General features: G+C 42.6%; 1 protein-coding gene across 1 annotated transcript in view; it reads right to left on the bottom strand.

Annotated features, from left to right (window-relative positions):
* EPB41L5 (erythrocyte membrane protein band 4.1 like 5) overlaps positions 1 to 25,873 on the bottom strand; it is a 58,388-nt gene that overhangs the window by 8,757 nt on the left and 23,758 nt on the right. Inside the window, exons 4-14 of the mRNA XM_074967066.1 lie at positions 24,306 to 24,348; positions 23,050 to 23,128; positions 16,841 to 16,885; positions 15,470 to 15,522; positions 10,931 to 11,051; positions 10,325 to 10,412; positions 9,572 to 9,660; positions 7,863 to 7,932; positions 6,358 to 6,527; positions 4,582 to 4,688; positions 3,757 to 3,784 (exon numbers count right to left, since the gene is read on the bottom strand). Of these exons, the coding sequence (XP_074823167.1) occupies positions 3,757 to 3,784; positions 4,582 to 4,688; positions 6,358 to 6,527; positions 7,863 to 7,932; positions 9,572 to 9,660; positions 10,325 to 10,412; positions 10,931 to 11,051; positions 15,470 to 15,522; positions 16,841 to 16,885; positions 23,050 to 23,128; positions 24,306 to 24,348 (893 nt within the window). The remainder of the gene's footprint in view (positions 1 to 3,756; positions 3,785 to 4,581; positions 4,689 to 6,357; positions 6,528 to 7,862; positions 7,933 to 9,571; positions 9,661 to 10,324; positions 10,413 to 10,930; positions 11,052 to 15,469; positions 15,523 to 16,840; positions 16,886 to 23,049; positions 23,129 to 24,305; positions 24,349 to 25,873) is intronic.

Raw genomic sequence — 25,873 nt, 5'->3', positions numbered from 1 at the left:
GAATAAAAAACAGCCCACAACAAAACAACCTACTGAGAGTTTTATTATGTTTTTAAATCTTATGTATTACTTCAACCAGGAGATTTTCAATCTGGTTTCTTTGGCGCCAGTTAATGGGTGGCAATCAGACAGGCCAGGGAAGTGACACCATTCACCTTGGTTTCTCTTCTCCGCTCTCCCACCCAGCCCCCACTGCTAGCTCCACCTAATGAGCTGGATTCGCATGGAGTTACTAAATGAAAACCCAACTATAAAGGAGGGGAGAACGTCCAGGAACAGGAAGAAACACATCAAAGAAAAACGAGGCCAGTCCAGTTACTCTGAAACATTAAATTCAATGAGCTAAACAAACCTAATTCCCCCTTGGGTCATGGAGGAAGAGCCAATAGCTTGTTGTTATAATCTAGTCAGCCTCGAAAGGAATATGATTTTGGCTCTGGAAATAGATGAAGCCCCTATGGAATGTCATTATAGAGGAGGCATTGTGGGAGAAGAATGATCTGCCAGCCTCACACTGGAAAACATCCAGGCCTATGTACCATGGGCAGTGGAGTGCAAGTACACTGGGGTGTTTGAGTGGGTTAGCTTGTCTTTATAAGCATGTGTGACCTTAAGAACCCCAATATTCACACCCTACACACTAGTGTATTGATCTTTGTACAAAATATGCCTTGTGAGGTATCATCTGAAAACAAACAACTCACTGATCATTTATATGCTTGCATAATGTATGTACATGATTTGTATTAAGAGTTATGGCTGCATGTTGGAATTATGACTAAAGTGTGTTTAAATTAGGCATATCAGAGGGAGCTGGTAAACAGGTCTCGCTTAAACAAAGGAATGTGTATTTGATTCTCAGACCAGCCCGATCTTCAGGCAAAGACAATTGAAGTCTTTTTTTTTTTTTTTTTTACATATTAGGTAAACAAAGCTATTAAGCTAACAGAGTGGGGTAAGAAAGAGCATGGAGCTTCCTTCACCACCAGACTCCATGTCAGCATCCTCACAACTTGAATAAACTATACGTTGAGCGTAACCCTCAGAAAAATCAATTTCAAAGACTTATTGGTGTACAAAGATGGGAGGTGGGGGGCAGGGAGCTGAACCTCAACTGATAAGCAATTGAATCAATTGATTGTATACAATATTATGGTGTTATAAAAAAGTGTATAGAGTGATGACTTTTCTGGAATGCAATTACACACTGGTAATTAATATCATTGTGAAATGTGTGCATTAACATTATATAAGGAAATATGGATACGTAATGATATTGTGCTTTACTGTCTGTGGCCAAACAGGTTCCCTCCCGGACAGGAGAGAAGGCAGCTATTCACCTGTCTCCTATGTAAATTCAGCATGGTGGAATCAAAACAGTGGAAGCCCTACTTACATACAGAGAGGTGGAAAGGCCACGGGAAGGGAAAAACAGCATAAAGTCACCCTGCCTCTTGTAACAAAGTAGATATAAGCAGACAGACGCCATTTTTGGCATCCATCACTAGTTAGACAAAATGGAACAGAGCTCTTACAAACTGAGAAAGACGGGTCCTTCAATCAAGGGGCGAGATAGTGACTGAAGTCTCTGGAAACTGAAAACAGGTGAGAAACCATCGCAAACAACGCCTACACTTTGCTAGATTAAGTTTTAGACTTTTAGATGTGTGTTTTCACTTTTATTTGCTTGTAACCCTTTCTAACATTATTCCTTTTAACTGTCAACACTTAACCTATGTCCTACTGTATATAAACTTGATTTATTTTTACTATAAAGCAACTCAGTGCTGTGTTTAATTGGAATGGTGTATTTACCTCAGTTAAGTTAATACTCTGATGTGCTTTTGTGTCCTTAGAGGAACAAACAAACCTTATTTTTCTTCTGAACTATCCAGGAGAGGGCTGGACATTTCAGAGCACAGTGTTGGGAAAATTTGGGACAGAGTGTGCTGGAATCATCTTGCTGGTTCTAACAAATGCTGGTAGAGACCAGGAAGTGTGAATGATGTGTTGCTGGCCAGCTGCTGGGGTCAGAGTTGTTGGACCAGGGCTATAGTTATATACAGACACTCAGGGGTGTGACCTGCATGCTTGCTGCTGACAGTGAACGTCCAGGCAAGGAGTTACAGTAGCAAAGCATGTGAGGCACCCACAGTTAGAACCCCTCACTGCTCTGGATTGCACCCTGAACCCTTCAACAGCATGAAATGGCTTCCACTCAGGACTCTTCAGGATGTACAACTCTATAGCACAACAAAAGCATAAGCTGGACAAGGTGCTATGGGAATCTTACTTATTTCCAAGCCCACTATGGAATTTTCTGCTGCTGCAACCCACAGCATTTCCCTAGGTGAGTTATACTCTCGGCCAGATGGATAACTGCTGTAGAAGGTGGCACAGTAGCAGCACTACATACAAATAGACGTGAAGGATAAGACATGGGAGGCACAGCCTCTTGTTTCCAACCCATGCTCCCTGAGCACAGCACTTCTGGGGAGCTTCTAGCCCTTGCTGGATCAAGTACATACATTAATCTGGCACAGAATTTGGTCCCTTGATCCAGCAAGGGCTACAAGCTCCCCAGAAGTGCTGTGCTTGGGGAGTGGGGGTGGAAAAACCAAGGGTTGTGCCTCACAGGGCTTTCCTTGTGACCCTTTCTGGCTGACAGAGAGCAACATGCAGGTCCTCAACAGGAGGGCCTTCTATGCTAGGACTTGGAGACGCAAGGGAGAGAGGTGAGAACCAGCCGAGTACAACTCCTTTGGGTAGGCATTGAGGGGGTTGCCCCAACTGCATTTGGAATATGACTCTACAAGTTACCAGGATCTGAGGGCTGAAAAGGAGAGCTGTTCCTTGTGGATGTGAACATTTATGTGAAAAGAGCACAGATACTACAGTGGTACAAGCTTGAGAGAAGCACATTGCTACAACGATGATAATATAACCCTGGAAGACCTCTTTCAAGAAGGAAGAGGAGGAATGTGAAGTAATTAAACGGGTTGATTTCTAAGGTTTAGAAAGAGAATTAGTAACTGGAGAATATTACTTATTATTTGTATTGCAGTAGTACTTAGGAGGCTCAGACATTGACCAGGATTCCACTGGGCTAGGTGCTGCACAAATGCAGAAGAAAATTACAGACTCACTCCTAAAATGTTGGGCACTCTCCCTACTGATTATTATTATAGGTCAAGGCATAAGTGTAAAAATGAAGAGAATAATTTTGGTGGAAGTGTCTAGTTCTACAGTATTCCTCCCCACTCGTAAATTCCACAAGCTTTGTATTTCAATTGCATCATTGTAGTAGAGAGACATCAGCAAGAAGAAATCCTCTTATTCCTGTCTGCTTGACTCTCTCACGGCACAACAGAAAAATCCTGCTATCCTCCTCACCAACACTTGAAAGCAAGTGAGGACTGGAGTTAGTCATAAACCCACTTCCCCAGAATTCAAAAGTATTTTTGCTTGCTAGGATGCATTCTTGGCAATATCCTCCAATGAGACAGCATCACCTAAAACCAGCAGCTCTCCACTGAAAAATAGGAAGGACCTGCCCAAACTGAAAAAGCAACTTTCACTGTGGCCTGTGTTATTCAGGAGGTCAGGCTAGATGATCAAATGGTTCCTCCTGGTCTTAAAAGCTAAATTAATAGTGCTCCTTTAGATCTGAACTAACCTTATAACCTGCCTCCATACACACACGTAACTAAATACAGACTGAACCGAAAGGAAATTAAGTAGCAGAATGTCTCCTACCTTGTTTCTTCAAGTTTAGCAACGTTTGCTGCAAAAAATTCCAGACAAGATCGATTACAAATTTAAATTTGCATTCATTCTGTTAGTATTTATATAGCACCATAAATAAATACCCATGACACTTAAAAATAAGATATCTTCCCCCAAAGAGCTTACAACCTAAATTAAACAAACACAGGAAAAGACTAGAGTAACGGCAAATAAGGAGTTGCAAAGCAAATACGTATGAAGCACGAAGAACACATTTTTAAACTGGAGACTAGGATTTATGAAGGGATCTGAAAGCAGACATGAAGGTCATTCCAGGCATAAGCAAGAGTGAGAGAAGGAGACAAAGGGAATATCAAGGCAAGAAAAACTGGCAGCATGTCGGTCACAAGGTGGGACAATGGCTGAGATGCAAGCAAGGGAGGAGTTGTTCAGGGTCTTGCAAAGATGGGGAGTTTTAAGCTGATATAGAAAGTACAGACAGACAGCAAAGGGATTCAATGAAGGATCATGCTCATATATTGGTTAATTCTTTACTTATTAGACCAATTATTTTTCTCTATAAACATCTTACAGTATTCATAGGTGACTTAGCTGTTAGGCAACCTCACAAAATGTCAAAGACAACCTGAAGTCACCCAGTTTGTTAAGCACACTGTGTTGCAAATATGTCCCAAGACCAATGACTCAAAGGAAAGATGGATCATTATAAAAATCATCATCCGAGATGAGGAGAAACATCCACACACGAACTCCTGTCTAGAATCAGCACAAGATGTTACTCTATCCGAGTCTCATTGTGGCCTGTGTTGCCTACAATGTGTGGTCACAGTTTACCTTTCATTTGTAGTGTTCTCCTTGAATATCGCTTGCTGGGCCTCCTTTCAAAGGACGCTGATCTTCTAGCTTTGTTCGTCTTGGTTGTCTGGTATTCTGTTTTCCCACTAAAAGTGAAAGTTAAGGTACGCAACGACGGGACAAAGCACTTGTTTACAAAGGCAGAATATAGGCATAACTGGGACAAAATACCTTGTCTGGCTTACTTGTAGGTGTTTGCTTTATGGCTCAGCAATCCTATCTTGCAGAGACATAAACAACTTTACGCTTCTATGGTGCCTTTCATCAGAAGGTCTCAGGAACTTTGCAAATATTTTAGTCTCTGCTGAGGGAAATATTATCCCCATTTGCAGAAGCAGAAACTGAAGCAATAATTCCTTAAGGGTTAAATTCCTCAAAATACACACTTTGTCATTTTAAACACGCAATCATGGTAACTGTGTGCACATTTTGGAAAAATCAGAGCCCAAGAGACTCAGCCAGTGTCATAAAGGAACACTAGAACAGACCTACAAATTAGAACTTTGATGCTCTGACTCCCAATCCTATGCTGTTTTCTCAAGACGGGTCTTCTTACCTAAAGAGGAACCTGAGGGCTCATGGGCTTCGGATACAGAGCCTCCATCTCCAGCTCCTTTGCTTAGCAGACAGGCCAAGGATTGGTAAGCAGCTGAACCACCTGCATGCTCCAGCAAGGTAGCATGTGGTGAGTTTGCATTGTCACTGCTTGTACTTCACCTGTTCTGTAGATGTAAGTCACTTCATTCTTCGGAGCTGACAAGCCAATGTTTTCAACATGCCCTACATTCACTTCCTTAATAGCCCTATTACATTTTCTAGGGGTTCTGCCCGAACTGCAGATTATGCTTTCCAGAGATGTGCAAGTAAATTACCTACTTCTATTTGACAATGTCCTTAAAGTGACCCTCATACCCTTTACAAATGATGATAATGTCTATGTTTATTATATTTTTCTATTTATAAAATGCACTTTTCACAATGTGTATGCAGATGGACTTCATGTGATCAATAAAGCAAAATGATAACAGCTTAATTGACCCAGGGCCCAATAAAGAGAACTTAAAAAAAAAAATCCCAAACATAGTAAACTAAATCTGCCTACCCTAGCAAATCAACCCCATAGGTAAAAGACCGAGTGTCTTACAGTGTGTCTTTGGGACAAAGATGAGACCTCGTTATATGCTTATGAAGTGTCTGAAACAGCGGGGTCCTGATTCCAATTGGGCTTTCTGGGCACTGCCGCAACACAAATAATATGAATTGCAGAGTCAAAAGTCTTGCTCTGCCATCAAATGTGTAAGTCTAGAGTGTGTCAGTTAAATGCACCTTATGGAACATGAAGTGGACTCTCAACCAGAACCAAAACTGCAGGGCTTCATGAATCAAAATCAACCACTTGAACTGTACCTGGAAGTAAATGGGAAGCCAGGGTAGTCGACAGAGCACAGGTATAATGTACTGTATGTAAGAAACAGGACAACTGTTGACTTTGGGAAACTGCCCCTAGTACATTTTAGTGCACAGATCAGAAAAAGCTTAAGTTCAGTTCGCAAATCTAGAAAGGGTTGTTTATTAAAGATTGTGCATTATTTTGGCCAGTTTAACAGCCCAATTTAAATAATTTATCTAAATGCAGTTTGTGACATTCAATCTTCTGGACACTATAGAAACTGGATACCACTTTCCTCGCTTGTGCATTACCCAAGGGACTGGAAATGGGGAGAGAAGAGACAGCGAATGAGAAATGACTCTGACCTGTATCTGAACCGTGATCCCAGCCGAATGAAGCTTGATCGGCTTGAGCCTTTTTGGACGGGTCCCCTGAGGCGGAAGAAAGCATGATGTTCCACTGCACACTTCCACAAGTGTTTGCAGGCTTTGGGGTGATCCAGCCTAAACACAAAAGTGTGCTCCTGCTCCTTCCCCTTAAAGCACATAAAACACACCATGAATTCAAACAGCCTCGAACGAGTCAGAGTTCCCCACAATTTAATGAATGTTCAATAAAATTTATATTCATCTGTGGTGAAAAATCTTCCCCACTTCATCTCTGCCTGAGAACAGATGGATGAAATACGCTAAATACAAGTGGAATTGCTAGAGAGAATATTCAGTATTTTAACTCCAGGAACAACTGGATTTGGCCATTTATTTTTTGTGGAATAAATTAATGATTAAATACACTTGTTAGTGCCAGGATGGCTCTGTGTTAGGAGCAACACATCAGGGCATCACCAACATCAGCTAAGATTTGCTTTTGACAAGTTAGCAAATAGCACTGTAACTACAATGCATTCACTATACGTGAGGCATCTTAAAAGAGTCACTGTACAACCTGGCCTGCCCAAACGTATACACATTAGAGTATGTGGTTGTGGGGCAGCGGCATTGAAACTGTTTATTAAAATGTATGTTAGCAACTTTGCACTCAAAAAAGATCCTACAATAAACTGATATGTAGATAAGCTGGATGAAAAATGTCACACAGGGATAAGAGATCCACAATATGGCGGCAACTAGCCTAGGTCATGACTCGGGCTCATGGGGCTTGAGCTGCAGGGCTAAAAATCACTATACAGACATTTGGGCTCAGGCTGGAGCCCATCCTCACAGGATCCCAGAGCTCAGGTCTAAGCCTGAACTCGTACACAGCAATTTTTAGCCCTGCAAGCTCAAGTCAGCTGACCCAGGCCAGCCGTGGGTTTTTTATCCTTGTGTGGCCACACCCTAGGAGGCCAAGCTCAGAACAACTGTGGACTGATGGGAATATTACAACATAAAGGTACTTGTCTCTGTGGCAGACTTCCTAGTTCTTGTTCCAAATCAGATCCACCTCCCTGTGTTACCAATCCTCGCTTTTTTATAATCTGCTCAACTCAGAGCAATTTCTCCTCCTGGGGGCATTTCTGTCATCTGTTTAAGGAATGAGTTCCAACTGTGTGGCATTTACACTACCTACCTTTATTAGCTTTCTTACATAACACACCAAAGTACACTCGCTCTTTCCAAATTCTCTGGCCCATACTAGTTAAACAAGACATTGCCCTTTTAAAAGCTGAGAATACAAAGCAAATCAGACACAGCTAAATTTCTTTTACATGTAAATTCACTGCCCCCAAGAAGTTACAACTAAAAACACTCCAATGCTGCCATGTTACTCCTGCAAACTTAAGTGTGAAATGAGAGCAGGAGTAACTAACTAGCGCCCGTGAATTTTAGTTACACAGCAGCTAAAAGAGCTAACAGCACATTTTAACTACCTGCTCATCATCTTCAACAACAACTAGTGTTAATTTGTTCTTCTTGAAGTCCAGTCTGGTTATCTTTGGCCTGTCAGACAAAGAAGAAAAGAAATGTGTAAATACATCTTTGTTGGTCCATAGAGAAGACTTATATTCACTGTTCTGCTCTAGAACTCACCCATTTTAAAAACTGATATAAACAGACTGAGGTCCTACAACAAACGTCCCAATGAGGTATGTATTAGCCGGTGTATTAAGAAATTGTCATTAAGAAGTTATGACTTGAAGAGATTTCAAAAACTATAGCAACTTTTAAAAAGATGAAGCTTCTATTGGGGGTCTTAAAATGGATTTTTAGCTGACATCAGTACAGTCTATTGTTTCTGGGCAGGGAGATGATAATTAAGGCAAACTGTGTTTTATACAATTAGATTGGATCCAGTCAAACAAACTTGCCTGACCATCCCCCTACCCATACCTTGCCAGCATGGGAATAAGCATGAGAAACAGGGACCAGGAACCAGGGAAAATAACTCTGGACCCTTAAACCTTGCTTAAGCCTAGACCCAAATCTCAAAGTGCGTTCCCCATCTTTCTGCCTGCTTTTTAACCATATGCAACTGTACAAGTCCTATGGAACTGCTACAAATACCTCCAACAAACTGGTGTTACCCCCTCAAAAGCCTGCAGAACGGAACTGCAGGTGTTGGTAAGCATTTTCACACTCTTTACTACTTTATATGGTTATGTGCTTTTATCTAGGCCTGAACCCGTTTCTGTGGTAAGTGTGGGGCAGAAAGGGGTCATTTCCAAAAAAAGGCAGAAACCACCTGGATGGTGTTTTGCACTCAAAGGATTCCAATACCCACACCTCCTCACAAAAAAAGAAAACATTTGGCCAAGATACCAACTTGACTGGTTGAATGCTTTCCCCTCTCCCCCACATATCCAGTACTACACACATACACAACGAATCCAATAAAGCAGCATGACAACTTGGGAAAGCATACTTGATATTATTAGTGATGCTGTACGGGCTTTATTGTGTATGTAAAAAGAAAAGGAGTACTTGTGGCACCTTAGAGACTAACCAATTTATTTGAGCATAAGCTTTCGTGAGCTACAGCTCACTTCATCGGATGCACACTGTGGAAAGTGTAGAAGATCTTTTTATATACACACAAAGCATGAAAAAATACCTCCTCCCACCCCACTCTCCTGCTGCCAATAGCTTATCTAAAGCGATAAAGCTATTAGCAGCAGGAGAGTGGGGTGGGAGGAGGTATTTTTTCATGCTTTGTGTGTATATAAAAAGATCTTCTAAACTTTCCACAGTGTGCATCCGATGAAGTGAGCTGTAGCTCACGAAAGCTTATGCTCAAATAAATTGGTTAGTCTCTAAGGTGCCACAAGTACTCCTTTTCTTTTTGCGAATACAGCCTAGCACGGCTGTTACTCTGAAACCTGTCATTGTGTATGTATTTAGCACTGCTGTATGGAAGAGAGATGAAAGCACACAAAAACCACTCACGTATTTGTCAAGGACACTAATCAAGGAAGATAACGTTTTGGACACTGAAAAAAACCCCTAATTTTCAGCTATGGAGTATTTTGCAGATTACTAATATTGACTAATGGTCTCAGACACTGTGATGTTCAAGAATTCTTGGCTAGTGTAAAAGAGTTAGGTATTTTACAATGCACAGTCTTAAGTCTTTCAATCTCACCAGAAAAACAAACCAATCTTGGTGTCGCCTTCAAAGACCAGAACTCCCGTCGGGGTCAGTCCAAGGCTGTAATCATTGCCGTCCCTTGCCTAAGTATCACAGACCAAAAACAGGTTGTGTTGAGTTCCATGTGTAGGATCCCATGTATGTATAAATCATTCCAATGTATCCCATCCTTCATTGTTAAGGTTAAATACTATTTGTTATTTTATTACAATAACAAAACTCTCTAAAAAGCCTCCTAAATAGCTTATTCTACTCCACAACTCTTTGGAGAGATCAGGATAAAGAAGGTAGGAGAAGAAAGGGTTTCTTTATATGCTTATGGGCTAAAGACCCTTCTTGTGTTATTCTCTACCCTTCTTCCTTTACAATCTATTTAGTCTCTCTATAGACAATTGTGAATTGATACCAGATTAAATCCCGGTCCAATTTTGATTTCATTTACTATGATTTTCACGTAGGCTTCAGGCTGACTGAAATCTGCAGCGCCTATCACATATTTAAAACACAATATAAATATAGATAGATTAAAATTACAGCCTCCAGAAGCATACACAAATTAGTTCGTACCAAGTGATTACGCATAACCAGCCTAAGTACTAAACATTTTAGAAAAGCACCATATTATTACCTTAATCTCATTTGTTTTCCTTTCCTATACAGCACTTTTAGCTTTGCACAATACTTGGAACATTTGGTCTGTAAGAATAACCGTTTCCAAAGAGGTCATCACTTTGTGGGCAAACTTACCTTGACTATGTGCATGTCCACCCCATACATTTCCAGCCACTTAGCTTTGTTCAAATAGTTCGTTTCAGCTTGGGCTGGTGTTTGCCCCCTGAAATAAATTTTTTTAAAGTTAAACAGAATCCTGTAAAACTACGAGCAATGAAAAGAAAAACTAGCATATGGAGAAAGAGAGGAAAAACTGATATCTGTGGGACTGCAAAAAGCAAACATTGCTGGCTCTCTCAAAGTTTACATGAGCACCAAGGCCACCTTTGCAAATTTAAATCTGAAACGCTGATTGTTGCAAAAAGCATTGCATTGCAAGATTAGACAAATTAATGATTTCACTGAAACTGTGGAATTTTACCATTCATTGACAGGACTAGAATTTCACCCTGCATTGAAGAGGCAGACATGTAAAAATATCAGTTTTCATGTTACATTCTCAACCAAGAACTGTTAGATTTGGTTTCTCATGTTCTATGATGGAATCACATTAAGATTATATCTGGGTGAAAGCTCACATAGAAATGTCAGCATCATCCCCGCTGCATCATTTGCATATGCTTTACCAATGGAAGAGTCAGAAAGTTGATTTGGCAAGCATGGATCAGGAGGCTAAAGTACCTGTATTCCTTCCACTTCTCAAAAATGGCCAGTTCCATCTCTTCAGTTTGAGTGGGCATAAACCTGAACTCAGACACCAGGTCAGGAATATGTTCAGCAGGATCAAAGTCTCCAAGTTCAGCTACAAAGAAAGAACTCTGTCAAGTGACATTCCATTCAAGATAAATCCTAGCTTAAAGGCAATAGCTGTAACAAGAACTGGCTTGAGCTGAAATGTCTACCATGATTTGTTTACTTTGTTAAGTGTTTGAGACTCAAAACCTCTCCCACTCCCTACCCCCCATATTTATTGTTTCTACCTGTTTTGATGTGGAAACTGCAGACATTGACAAACGGCCCTACAGCCTAAGCTCTGTACAGAACTTCTGCATCTGCTGATGAAATACTGTTAGTACAGCTGCTCAAAATTTTTCCCGCAAGAAGTTTTCCAGCAAAATTTTCTTTTCTTTTCTTTTTTTTTTTTTTAATAAAATGGAACTTTTCATGAAAAATTGTCAACATCTTTGAATTGTCAAGATCTTGGAATCTCTTGAAACATTTTCATCAAAATAGTTTTTAAATAGTTACCGAGCAGTATTTCAGTAAAAACTGTTGACTTAAAAAAAAAAAAAAAAGAAATAGATAAAAAATGTAAAACTTTCAAGAAAAATGTACCCATTTTGAATCCTGTAGAAAGGAAAGTTTCAAAATTTCCCCCAAAACAGTTTTAATATTTTTCAACCAGCTACGACTACAGATCTCGCTGCAAAAAAATAACTTAGGGGTGCAAAGGCAAGAGTAGGGAAGAGAAACTATTTTTCCTCTTTCCATCAGTGCAAGCACACTAGTGTCACAGTGGCTGCGCAACATCAGAGAACTGGCTCCTTTTTCCACGGCTGCTAACATTTAAAGGCCAACCTTTTTCAAACACAGTTGCCTAAAGAAGAGTGCTTATATCTGTAATTAGAAACCTAAATTAACATGGTCTCATTTTTCAGTCACCACCTCCAGTGACTTCAAGGGAGTAGTTGGTGCTTCACTCACCTTTGAGAATCAGGAACCTAATTTTGGGCTCCCAAGTTCTGGTCAAAAGTGCAAGCAAGAAACTGACCTTCTTGAAAAGTGCAAGTTTTTTGTACAAAAATAAAGGGAAAAGCTTTTTGGAAAAAAAATGGAAAAGCCAATTAAATATATAAAATATTTAAAAGGTGCAAAAATTGAGTTCATTAAATATTTTGTTGTATTTACTATACACAAATTTATTTCTTGGAGTTCTGAACACAATACCTTTAAATAGCCTTTTTATACACTTAAAAAAAATACTTTGACACAGAGGAAGTCTGTAGATCTACAGTAATTTACTCCCACTATGCCACCTGCCTCTGTTGAAAGGAATGTTGTCAAAGCCTGCTTAGGTTCCAGCTGATTTAAATAAAATCTGCTCAGCTGCCAACCAGACAGTAAGATTAAAGCACTGCTAGAGAACTCACTGTGGAATTAAGAACAGATCTGAAAGTAGAAAGGAAATGCCAATATTTAAGAATAGGGTATATGACCTATTAAGTTCACCCTGCATTTCTAAACACTTTATCTACTGCACTATTAGATCAAACGCATTTATCAATGCTAGTATCTCTCAGAACGGGATGCATTCAAACTGTTTAATATAAAGGGAAAAGCAACAGATTTCTCTACAACAAGTTTCCCTAGCTTAACTACTGGCTCTGAAAGTCAAGGAAAGCGTGGGCCCCTTAATGAATGAGGGAGACAACCTAGTGACAGAGGATGTGGAAAAGCTAATGTACTCAATGCTTTTATTTGCCTCCGTCTTCACGAACAAGGTCAGCTCCCAGACTACTGCACTGGACAGCACAGCATGGGGAGGAGGTGACCAGCCCTCTGTGAAGAAAGAAGTGGTTCAGGACTATTTAGAAAAGCTGGACGAGCACAAGTATATGCGCTGCATCCGAGAATGCTAAAGGAGTTGGCGGATGTGATTGCAGAGCCATTGGCGAAATAACTGGCTCTGTGGACGAGAGGAAAGCAGTGGATGTGTTATTCCTTGACTTTAGCAAAGCTTTTGACACCGTCTCCCACAGTATTCTTACCAGCAAGTTAAAGAAGTATGGGCTGGGTGAATGGACTATAAGGTGGACAGAAAGCGGGCTAGATCGTCAGACTCAACGGGTAGTGATCAATGGCTCCATGTCGAGTTGGCAGCCGGTATCAAGCGGCATGCCCCAAGGGTCAGTCCTGGGGACGGTTTTGTTCAATATCTTCATAAATGATCTGGAGCATGGTGTGGACTGCACCCTCAGCAAGTTTGCAGATGACACTAAACTGGGAGGAGCGGAAGATATGCTGGGAGGTAGGGATAGGATACAGAGGGCCCTAGACAAATTAGAGGATTGGGCCAAAAGAAATCTGATGAGGTTCAACAAGGACAAGTGCAGACTCCTGCACTTAGGACGGAAGAATCCCATGCACCGCTACAGACTAGGGACCGAATGGCTAGGCAACAGTTCTGCAGAAAAGGACCTAGAGGTTACAGTGGACGAGAAGCTGGATATGAGTCAACAGTGTGCCCTTGTTGCCAAGAAGGCCAATGGCATTTTGGGATGTATAAGTAGGGGCACTGCCTGCAGATCGAAGGACGTGATCGTTCCCCTCTATTCGACATTGGTGAGGCCTTATCTGGAGTACTGTGTCCAGTTTTGGGCCCCACACTACAAGAAGGATGCGAAATAATTGGAAAACGTCCAGCGGAGGGCAACAAAAATGATTAGGGGATTGGAACACATGACTTATGAGGAGAGGCTGAGGGAATTGGGATTGTTTAGTTTGCGGAAGAGAAGAATGAGGGGGGATTTGATAGCTACTTCCAAATACCTGAAAGGGGGTTCCAAAGAGGATGGATCTAGACTGTTCTCAGTGGTAGCAGATAACAGAATGAGGAGTAATGGTCTCAAGTTGCAGTGGGGGAGGTTTAGGTTGGATATTAGGAAAAACTTTTTCGCTAGGAGGATGATGAAGCACTGGAATGCGTTACCTAGGGAGCTGGTGGGATCTCCTTCCTTAGAAGTTTTTAAGGTCAGGCTTGACAAAGCCCTGGCTGGGATGATTTATTTGGGGATTGGTCCTGCTTTGAGCAGGGGGTTGGACTAGATGACCTCCTGAGGTCCCTTCCAACCCTGATATTCTATGATTCTATGATTATCTATACCGGAGTTCTCAAACTTCATTGCACCGCGATCCCCTTCCGACAACAAAAGTTACTACACGACCCCAGGAGGGGAGACCGAAGCCTGAGCCCTCCCGAGCCCCACTGCCCTGGGCGGGAAGCCAAAGCCAAAGCCCAGGGGCTTCATCTCTGGGCAGGGGGCCTGCAACCGCTGCCCAGGGCTGAAGCTGAAGCCTGAGCCCTCGGTGGTGGGGCTCATGCTTTGGCCCTGGGCGGTGGGGCTAGGGCTTCAGCTTTGGCTCCGGGCTCCAGCCAGTCTAATGCCAGCCCTGGCGACCCCATTAAAACAGGGTCACAACCTACTTTGGGGTCCCAACCTGCATGTTGAGAACCACTGATCTACAGCACTATTCATATTTAAGCTGAGCAGATCTTTTATAAAATACCTAGGAGAATAAAAAATTTCAGGGATTGACTTAGTCTTCTTTACAAATCACAGCAAGAATAAGCATGATACCAAATAGGTTTTATAAGGTATATGGAGTATACAGAGAGGGACATTTTTCCAGAGCGGTCTATGGTACATTAAACACAGATTATATAACCGAAAAGAATTTCACTGCACAATTCCCTTTGCACCAATAAAACAAACAAAAACTATAGCCTTCCATTTCTGTGTGGATCCCATCATCCCCAGAACTGTCAACTCAACTGAAAGTGGAAGGAAGCAGACAGCGGCCTGGTCCACATAGAGGTTGTACTGGTGTGAGCTAAACCCACATGATCCAAGTATAAACCAATGTGGAGCGTCCATACACAAAACTGCATTGGTTTAACGAGACTGGTGCAACATCACACCTTTAGTTAAACCAGTGCAATGTGTGTGTAAACAAACCCCCTGTTTGGAACCACTGTAGTTTGGTGCATGATTCCATTAGACCAAGGATGGAACCTGAGGAATTGACTGCACTGAGACACCAGAGGGATAGCCCTGTTCCCGTACAAGGGCAGTTCAAGCTGAGTGCACAGTGAACTGTTAGTCTGAAAGTGGACACTCTTACAAGTCTGAGGAAAAAACGTTTTAGTGGAAAATGAAAACTAACACGTACAGTTCATATTGTACTCTGCAAAGTGCCTGGTGCCAATTCATTTCCTTGGCTAAAATGTGTTTCTTCAGAAGCTCCCTTCACCCTTCCCTGATGTGGTAAAGCACTTTGTAATATATGCTGACAAATTAACAGGCAAGGAAAGTAGGTTTTTCAGCTTTAGGATTACCGAGCCCTGGCCAAGATACTTATCCTTGCACCACAGTGGCAGAGAGAGCAGGGTGCAAGACTACAAGGAAGAGTCTACACAGTCATTTCCCCCACCCCACTCACCTTGTAAGGTATAAGCTGCCAACTGGACCGCTGTGTCAAACGGGCATTCCAACCTGCCACAGGAAAAATGGCTCATTAGATAAACCTTTGCGTGACTGTGTTCGCAAAGAGGAGACAACTCTCAAGCATTTGAGAGCTGAGATGCGGTTCGTTCCAGTGAATGTCAGATCTTTGATAAACTGATGCTTGAGATAAGTACTATAATATCCAGGCTACACTAATTTGACTCTTTGAGCCAGCACACCAAGAATACACATTTGCATACACACAGAAGGTATCAAGAGAAAAATATATTCTTGTCAAACTGAATGCTGGGGTTCCTAGTTTTCCTAAGAAACTGTGTTGTTAAATCTCATGTTAAACACACTGTAATTGCCTGAGAGACTCAATGTAGCACACATACTATACTCCTGGGGGAATTGTGCATCTCTGCGCATGCGCAGAATTCGTAGCCCCCTGCCGATTTCTTTGCTTCCCCACAGAAAAATGACTTCTGATGGGAAAGCAAAGGGAAGCTGCAAGAGCGGTCATGCACCCCCTCCCTGGCACCATAGGCAGGTTGGCTCGGGGGCCCGGAGCAGCTGGTAGAGATGTAAATCGCCGCCGGGGAGGGGGGCTGGGCAGTTGTGCAAGTGAGAGAAAGAGAGAGAGACACACAGTGTCCCTCTTGCTCACTACTTCAGCACACTCGGTGTGGAGGGGCAGGGCTTCAGGGTGTTTCTGAGGAGGTAGGCATGGGGCAGGCTCTGTTCCCTCAGGCAGAGCAGAATGTAGTAGCATGCCTGCGTAGTGAATTGTTTTCCATTGTCTTTGTCAATTCCCCCATGAGTGTAAAACAGGTGTAAACATTTTAAGGCTCCTTCACATTGCCAGAAGGGTGTGAAGGACGGTATGGCCTTATAAATGCTTAGGGTGCTTTTGTGATTAGAACTGGTCTAAATTTTTGGACTGAAAAAATTTCCTATCAAAATGTGCTCCATGAACTGTTTGCTACTGACCTTTCTGGAGATGGTCAGCTAGCCAATATAAATTGTGAGTTTGATTTCCCAGTCCTCACTTGCTCTTCAGTTGCCTATGATGGAACACTGAGCATATGACTGCATATTTGTTGACTAATAACTAGAAATAAAGGGTCAAATCTAGCTACATTACTATTTGGCAAGGGGGGTTGGGGATTTCCTCCATTGCTCCCTACTCCCATTCTCCATTCATAGTATTGTAGTTTAAATAAAGTACCGAAATAATTGAAATCAGAGTGATTATATTGCGTTATTTTGACAAATAAAATACGCAGAATTTTAAAATATTGTGCGCAGAATTATTATTTTTTTGGCACAGAATTCCCCCAGGAGGAATACTAACAGTACTTACTTTCCACTGAGAATATCCTGTTTTAGCTGAAGAACAAATAAATACCTATGAAGGTAAAAGAAAGGACAAAATAATCAATTAGAGCTAGCAGTTCTAATGCCAGTCAGTCAGCAGCTGGACAGAAAGAGCTATAACCTGACATTTAAGAACTCAATAAGGTGCAACTGAGATTTAAGATGCTGCACGCTGATCTTTCAAGGCCTCTCAGTATGGGCTTGCATAGACTGAGCACAGTGCAAACGAAGAAAAACCCAAATGATGACTTATATGAATTCGGATCAAGGACCTAAAGGAGGAAGAGGAAGATGCTGCAGGATTAGTCCTGCTCGTTTCTTGCTCTTGCCCCATCAGGACTCAGTAATGCACCATGTGACGGTCAGCACCACCATTCATTCAAAAGCATGAATGTCTACAATTTTTCTCAAAAGTGCCTTTGCCTAGATCCCATCCTGAAAACTGGCCACAGGAGAGTGGAACTGGAAGAAAATAAAGTCTTGTGTTACCACCTTGCTCTCCATAGCAAGGCCCTGCAGAAAATCTTAGCTTACAGACTGCTCTTCCTTTGGATTGGGAAGGAAGGGGGGACTAGTACACCTGGCAGTGAAAAACAGCATTACCCTTTTATTCTTGTTCTGGTTGGGATGCCCAAAGAAGAAGCTCCATGAAAGAAATGTCACTTACCCTACAATAACTGGTTTCAGAGTAGCAGCCGTGTTAGTCTGTATCCGCAAAAAGAAAAGGAGGACTTGTGGCACCTTAGAGACTAACAAATTTATTTGAGCATAAGCTTTCGTGAGCTACAGCTCACTTCATTGGATGCATTCAGTGGAAAATACAGTGGGGAGATTTATATACACAGAGAACATGAAACAATGGGTGTTACCATACACACTGTAACGAGAGCTATGACCAGTAGGAGAGCGGGGGGGACGGGGACCTTTTGTAGTGATAATCAAGGTGGGCCATTTCCAGCAGTTGACAAGAACAGTAGGGGGAGAAATAAACAAGGGGAAATAGTTTTACTTTGTGTAATGACCTATCCCCTTTGCCATGTACATTGGCCAAACTGGACAGTCTCTACGTAAAAGAATAAATGGACACAAATCAGACGTCAAGAATTATAACATTCAAAAACCAGTCGGAGAACACTTCAATCTATTTGATCACTCGATTACAGACCTAAAAGTGGCAATTCTTCAACAAAAAAACTTCAAAAACAGAATCCAATGAGAGACTGCTGAATTGGAATTAATTTGCAAACTGGATACAATTAACTTAGGCTTGAATAGAGACTGGGAGCGGATAGGTCATTACACAAAGTAAAACTATTTCCCCTTGTTTATTTCTCCCCCTACTGTTCTTGTCAACTGCTGGAAATGGCCCACCTTGATTATCACTACAAAAGGTTTCCCTCCCGCCCCCCCCCCCCCCCGCTCTCCTGCTGGTAATAGCTTACCTTACCTGATCACTCTCATTACAGTGTGTATGGTAACACCCATTGTTTCGTGTTCTCTGTGTATATAAATCTCTCCATTGTATTTTCCACTGAATGCATCCGATGAAGTGAGCTGTAGCTCACGAAAGCTTATGCTCAAATAAATTTGTTAGGTCTCTAAGGTGCCACAAGTACTCCTTTTCTTCCTACAATAACTGTGGTTCTTCTAGATACTGTAGTTAGTGTGGATCCCACTGTAGGTGTGCATAAGCCTCACGTGTGAAAGACTGGAGAGGTATTGTTAAAATAGCAGCATCTGTTTGGGCTGTGCATGGTTTCAACACCACGACGTCCCTATGGAAGGATGTGTAAGGTACTTCAGCCATAAGGGCTTGGAGCTCACTGACTCAGAGCTGAAGTGATGTCCATAAAAAAAAGACCATTTTGATGGTCAGGTGGTGTAGTGAACACTCCAACAACGTTTCAAAGGGAGGGTCTGTGAGTTGAGGTCCCATATGGGAGTTAGGTCTCTAACCAGAGGATAAGCATGAAGGAGGTCACTCAGGAATTTTGATACTGTCAGATTTGAGAAGATTGAGTATGACTGTACTGAACTGTGATACTCTGATATTCCTGCCAGGTGAACTTAGAAAGTGTTAAATGCTAGTCCAACCTGCTTCTGGTGCAGCATGTAGTCAATGATCATCAGTCTTGGGGCCTCCACTTGGGCTATCTGGTTTTGGGCAGCCCATATGGAAAAAATTTCCATTTGGAGGAGTAAGTCTTCCTAGTGGGAAGCTTCCTGCTTCGTACAAGAACCTCCTGAGCCTGTAGGGAGCACTCTGTCAGGAGTGCTCAACCAGCCAACATCCAAAACATCAGTGCAATGACTGCAGATCTAGGTGCAGAATTTCACCATTGTTCTGAGATATTATGTGCAAGCAGGTCAGAAGGTGTATGGGGCGGGGAAGGGCGGACACGAGGACATCTGCAGTATGCCCAACAGCCAAACTGTCTTGGCCAGCATGAGGCTACCAACACGATCATAGCCTTGTCCTGTCTGATCTGGACCATTGGATCCCATTGCCAAGAGAGTGAGAGAGACCATGACGTGTGCACAAGAGGCCAGGGATTGTGGCTGGTATCTGTCCAGACTCATGGTGGTTTAGAAGCACACAGATCCAGTACATGGGTCCAACTGCAGAAGCCTGGTGTGTGTCCACCAGTGGGTCCACCGGTCTGTGATACCCTTCCTTGCTATCACCCTGTCCCATGTTAGAAAGCCATAATTGGCCAGTAAGGATTAGCAATTAGCCACCAACAGCTGTGTGCAGCAAAGTACAACTTTCTCCCAAATAAGTTGAGCCTTTTGGGGTCCTCTGGGGTACCTCTTACTGGACTTCATCTTTTCTTGTACCGCAACTAAGGCGAGTGGGTGAGGAGAGCCTAGGAGCACTCAAACCCCACAGGAGGTACTCAATATCTCTTCGTGACTCATTTCAGAATGGGCATTATTGTGGCCAGTATCTGCCAGAGTGACTTTGGCAGGGCCAAGCAGTGCCTCATTTATAGGGAAGACAATAATGGCTGAACTGCTGCACAAGGTATCTTGTGGATTTTCTCCGATATGACTGAAGTCTTGAACTTCGAAGTCTTGATCTCCAAAGTTTGTACAATCATCAAAAGGAACTTCTGGAATACTTTTTTAGTCATCTGGTGCTGGTCCTGCTGCTGAAAATACTGCTTCATGAGGTGACAAGTTTGACTAGTCCTTTGATGACAGTACACGGCATTGGTACTGCGGTGTCCCTGGATACGGCTCTTTCTGGTACTCTGGCCAAGGATGCTGATGAGGAACGCCCTCTTCCTCTTTTTCAAGAGGAGTGGAGATGAGCTTCTCAATGCCTGAGATGGCAGGCCCTGGTACCCCAATAGGGCAATGGTGGTATGCCATAGAAGTACGGCTCGCTTGTTGGACAATGGCCAATCCAGAGCTATTCCTGATGAGCTGGTGGAAGCTGAGCCCTGTAGGGTAAGCTGGCAGAACTATCTGAAGTGTTAACCACTGACCTCAGAGAAGAAGTCTCTCTACTGGAAGATGGAGGGTATGTGTGCCCCAGTGATGGTGAAGAGCCGACCTCCTCCAGGGACAGCACTGAAGAGTATGGGCTCTCAATACTGGAGTCCGTACTGGTGCAAGTCAGCGTCTTGGTACTGACAGCATCTTTGTACTGACAATTATCTTGCTTCTCCTCCCAGCTCATCCTCCTTAGTCTGTTGATGCTGATGGATGCATCACCGGAATCGGGGTCACTGCTGGAGGAATTGGCCAAATCATATGGTGCTCCTTCTCCTCAACCCTAGATGTCATGTAGGGCACGGTGGATTTATCTCCAGAGGCTTTATGGCATCTGCCCTTCTTGGAAAACACTGAGCTCTGTCTGGAGTCTCTGCCTCAGTATTTGGAGTGGCACTTCTGTGTACAAGACTGACACCAGAGGTGTTGGTGCTGGGTCATTCCTTGGTGCTGTCTTCTCTGCACCAATCTCAGGCACTGCTCGTATGCTAGATGGGGCAGCAGATGAAACTGGTTTGTCTGTCAGCAGAATTCTTAGAACTTGTCTCCTCTTAGTCTGATGACCTTAATGGAACGTTAGCTTCACATCTTATGACTTATATGTTCTAATGGAGAACAAGAAGCAGACCGAGCATGTGCTCAGTATATGAAATTCTTCCAAACAGAAGAGTCACCAGCTGTGCTTATCTTTCTGGGTACTTAGTTCATCGCAGGGCTTAAAGCCCACAGGTTTTGAGTTCACTATGCTAAGGATCCCTGTTCAGGAGGCTCTGGTTGGCCAAGTTCAGTTCAGACAGATGGAGACAGCTCATGGTGGCAGATACAGAAGATCAGAAGTAATTACGAAGATTTTTTTCAAAGATTTGTAGACATTTAGCCTGAGCTGAGAACTAGCAGATAGGACAGTTTTCAGGTTCAGTGTTGCTGCCATAGGAAGTAAGGGGGAACTGAGGGAGCCTTGTGGCCACCCTGTCCTTTATGCCCTGGTATAGGAGCGCAAAGCAGCACAAGGTGCATGAGCTGCCCCAGACGCTGCTATTACAAAAAAAAGCTCTAATCTCACGTGCAAGAGGCAAACATGCATTTAAACTGAGATCCACACTGACACTTACTTGAGCTAACAATGCACCATTGCCTTGCTTATGAGTAACAGAGGATCTGCAATGTTTACAATTAATGGGAATAGGAGAACACAAGAAAGAACTGACCACTCTTGCCAAGACAGTTTCTCCACTAATAGGACTGATCCACTCTGCAGAAGCAGAATTGCCTTCTACAAATAATCTCTGTTGTCCAAACCTGGTAAGTTTTGCCCTTTTTCTGAACTCAGCTGGGAACATCAATGACCCTTCTGGTGTATATATAACTGTAAGGCTATGATGCTAAATATATCATTTCATATTTAATGATCCTCCAGCATTAAGGAAAATATATTGAATTAAGTAACAGGAACCATGGGGTGTTAAGTCACAAAGCATATATACACAAAGCAATCTTGTGATGTCTAGATATATACGTAGGTTAGTACCAGATGAAAAGCAGGACTACCCAGGGATTCCAACAAGCTCTTTTCTGATTGAAACCCAGGTTTAGCCATGACTTAAATCCTGCATGCGTACTACTGTGGACTCACATCTCAATACGATGGTGAAATAATCTTCTTCAATTTGCTTATGCGTTGCATGGATCCAGCATATGATGGGGCCTAACTGAGTTCACTTATACCAGAGAGAAATCCACAGTTACAAATGCATTTTAATGTTTTTCTGTCCAAAAACATAGCTAGATATCACATGGCTTTAAATTAACCACAACTGATAAGAGACTGAAGACAGGAGTGGGACAAAACGTAAGCTGCCCGCTATCCCACTGGCTCAGAACCTATGGCCATCCTATTAGCAGAGCTTATTAAATAAGGCAACCCCCCCACGTGTCAAATAATGTATTCAATGAATATTGGGGAAAAAAGACAATGGACACAGTATCCAAAAAATCCCAACAGCAGCCAAACAGCTCTATTCATAGAGCTGCAGGCTTCGAAGGGATCCCAAGGGGTCATCTAGTTTAGAGGTTCCCAAACTAAGGAGAGTGCTCCCTTGGATTATCAGGGGGACGTGAAGACCTGATGGGCCGTGCTGATGGGTCAGGTCAGAGGGGGCTCTGTCAGGCAGGAGAAGTGAATGGGGCACTGTGTGGGCGGTTCCGGCTGTGAGGACCAGTGTCCCCTTCCCTGTCTCACTCCCCCACTGCTGCAGCAGCCACCAATCAGCAGTTACCATTCTCCGCTGGGGAGGCCAGTGGGGACTCTGCAAGCAGGGAGTTGAAGGATGCACCTCAAAAGTACTGACCCCTCAGCCACACAGTGCCTCCTCCTGATTCGGCTGTTCAGAGTGGCCCCGGGCACACAGCCCAATCTGCTTCCTCTACTGAACAAAGCCTGGACAGGGAAGTGGAGGGGGCTCTATCCGGCAGGGGGGCCAATACTCCAGGGTTGCAGTCTTCCATTCCCCTCCTGACCCTTCAGCATGGCCCTATTCATTTCTCCCTCCACAGTTCCCTTTCTCCTGCTAATATATCCCAGATCATAAACATAAGCTGTAGCTCACAAAAGCTTATGCTCAAATAAATTGGTTAGTCTCTAAGGTGCCACAAGTACTCCTTTTCTTTATACAATTCTGTAGATCACACTCAAGTTACCTTGTTAACTCTTCACGGAGATTGTTAGGCTCAGAGGAGTAAAATTTTACACGAAGATGCAGACAGTATGGAGGGCCAACTGCAAAGTAAATGAATTGAAGAAATTGATAACAACAAGCTATTACCTGGGAAAGGTCCGAATTTGTTATAGAACAGAAGCATATATAACAGAAGTCTGCCTATCAATGGTTTTGACCCAGCACAAGGTGTCTGAGAAAAGAATTCCCTTGTGACATGAGATTTTCTTTTTTTTAAATCACACACTAACAGACACACAAAATAGTTTGTTTTACATATTACAAGTCAACCCAGCCGTCTTAAACCATTAAGTTGATTGGTCTTGCCAAGAACAGACAAATCTAGGTTAATCCCAATATTTAAGCACTCTATTCATCATTTAGAAAGTCATGGATTTTGGCTCTGCACTCAGTCAAATTCTTAGAAACTCTGCTGTCCTATGTCAAACACTTGTAGAGATCTGGGGAGTACCTGCTGTTGACAGGTTATGCCACCATATTCCACAGAGTTTTAGACCCAATTTGGTGGGGGTGAACAGTCCCTCTTTGGGAGCATCATCTTTCTTGAAGGCAGAGAGTTAATCCAGACAAAGAATGGATTAACGGTTCTTTGAAACTGCAGAGCTCTAGATGGATTTGTGCGTTGAAACTAGGATCCTTTTCTCTGACATCCCTTCCAAGATTTACATTTTATTAAAGTAGCATCGCAAGACCCTAAAGACAGTACAGTTGCAGTGAAGAAGCTGCTGAACATAGTATGTCAATCTTGGCTGACTAACATATCCAAAATTATCCAGTGATAGATTATCACTGAATCTATCCAATAAGCTGTTACCAAACTTTATGCCATCTGTGGTGACTTGATAGGCAGACCACACACGGATTACGGCATTCTACAACCCACCAAGCAGAGGGGGCTCTGAGACAGTTTTTCATTTAGTGAGAACAAGGCTCTACATCTGCTGAAGAAACTGTAAGGCTATAATGCTAAATAAATCATTTCATATTTAATGATCCTCCAGCATTAAGGAAAATATATTGAATTTAGTAACAGGAACCATGGAGTGTTAAGTCACCCGTAGGCACGTATCAAGATTTTGTCACCACATCGCTCCTTTCAGAACACTGCCTATTCCTGGCAGGATGACTTCTAGTGTTGCAAATACACTAGACTACATGTCCCCACAATCTGTATTGTTACTTGATTGGATGAAAAAAGAAATTTAAAAGGACACTTACTTTTAACTTGTTTTTTAATGCTCTTTGTGTTGTCCAACCAATGCTGAAAGACACAGAATCCTTGAGTTGAAATTGTTTTATCATAAGGTAAGGAGAAATCTTTATAAAAAGAAACACAGATGTAAACCAAGTCACAAAGGTTAGCCATACATTAGGAAGGACTGTCTTAAAATGGCGAGCAGTCCCACTAAAACAAAGCCTAATCTGAATCCTTTATGGCTAACGCCCCAGGCTGCTTATCAAAGCATTTTATTCTAAATGACATGGGTTAACCCATACAAAAAGTGTGTCACAGAGCTGACTCCTTAAGGGGATATGTGAACACAGAAGCACCACATCATAGTGCATTAGAATAGATCATTTTCAATTGAAATAAACTCAAGAGACAGAATTAGTTTCAAGTGATTACAGCAGACAGCATCCATGCAGCAATACAACATGTAGAAGTCAGTGCTCAACAGAGCATTTATCTGTCTGGAGTACTGATACACAAACAATCCGTGTTAATGACACCACATTCTTCCAGGAGAACAAATCAGTTCCTGCAGTAGCACAGACAGCGTGAGATAAATCCACATCGCATTAAATGAGGATTTCAATGTCTGATACCTGCCTCAGTTTGTGTTCTACACTTTTGGGAAGGGAAAAATAATGAAGGAATTATTTTTCTCCCTCACAAACATTTCCTCTAAGCATATGTGGTTAGATGAAGCCTTGGTGTTATTTATTAATGAATGTACATGGGGCCTTTACCTTAAGAGGAAATCCTGGTTTTACTGAAAAATACTTATAACTAACTTTTTAAAATGCTGAAAATGAGATCGTAAAGTTTTAGTGGTGCAAAAAAAATGGGAGTAGAAAATACCACATCATTTCAATTATCTTGGTTATAAGATAATGACGCTAATGAAGAGTACCTTCGTGAGCAGGCTGACTAACCTAGTGAGGAGGGCTGTAAACTAGGTTCACCAGGGGAAGGAGACCAAAGCCTTGAAGTAAGTGGGGAAGTGGGATACCGGGAGAAAGCATGAGCAGGAAAGCGCGAGAGGGGAGGACTCCTGCCTCATACTGAGAAAGAGGGACGATCAGAGAGTTATCTTAAGTGCCTATACACAAATGCAAGAAGCCTGGGAAACAAGCAGGGAGAACTGGAAGTCCTGGCACAGTCAAGGAATTATGATGTGATTGGAATAACAGAGACTTGGTGGGATACCTCACATGACTGGAGTACTGGCATGGATGGATATAAACTGTTCAGGAAGGACAGGCAGGGCAGAAAAGGTGGGGGAGTTGCATTGTATGTAAGAGAGCAGTATGACTGCTCAGAGCTCCGGTATGAAACTGCAGAAAAACCCGAGAGTCTCTGGATTGAGTTCAGAAGTGTGAGCAACAAGGGTGATGTCGTGGTGGGAGTCTGCTATTGACTACCGGACCAGGGGGATGAGGTGGATGAGGCTTTCTTTTGGCAACTAACGGAAGTTACTAGATTGCAGGCCCTGGTTCTCATGGGAGACTTCAATCACCCTGATATCTGCTGGGAGAGCAATATAGCGGTGCACAGACAATCC

Source organism: Natator depressus, chromosome 11 (assembly GCF_965152275.1).
Source record: "Natator depressus isolate rNatDep1 chromosome 11, rNatDep2.hap1, whole genome shotgun sequence".
NCBI classification, from domain to species: Eukaryota; Metazoa; Chordata; order Testudines; family Cheloniidae; genus Natator; species Natator depressus.
This window is presented reverse-complemented; position numbering and strand designations above follow the sequence as displayed.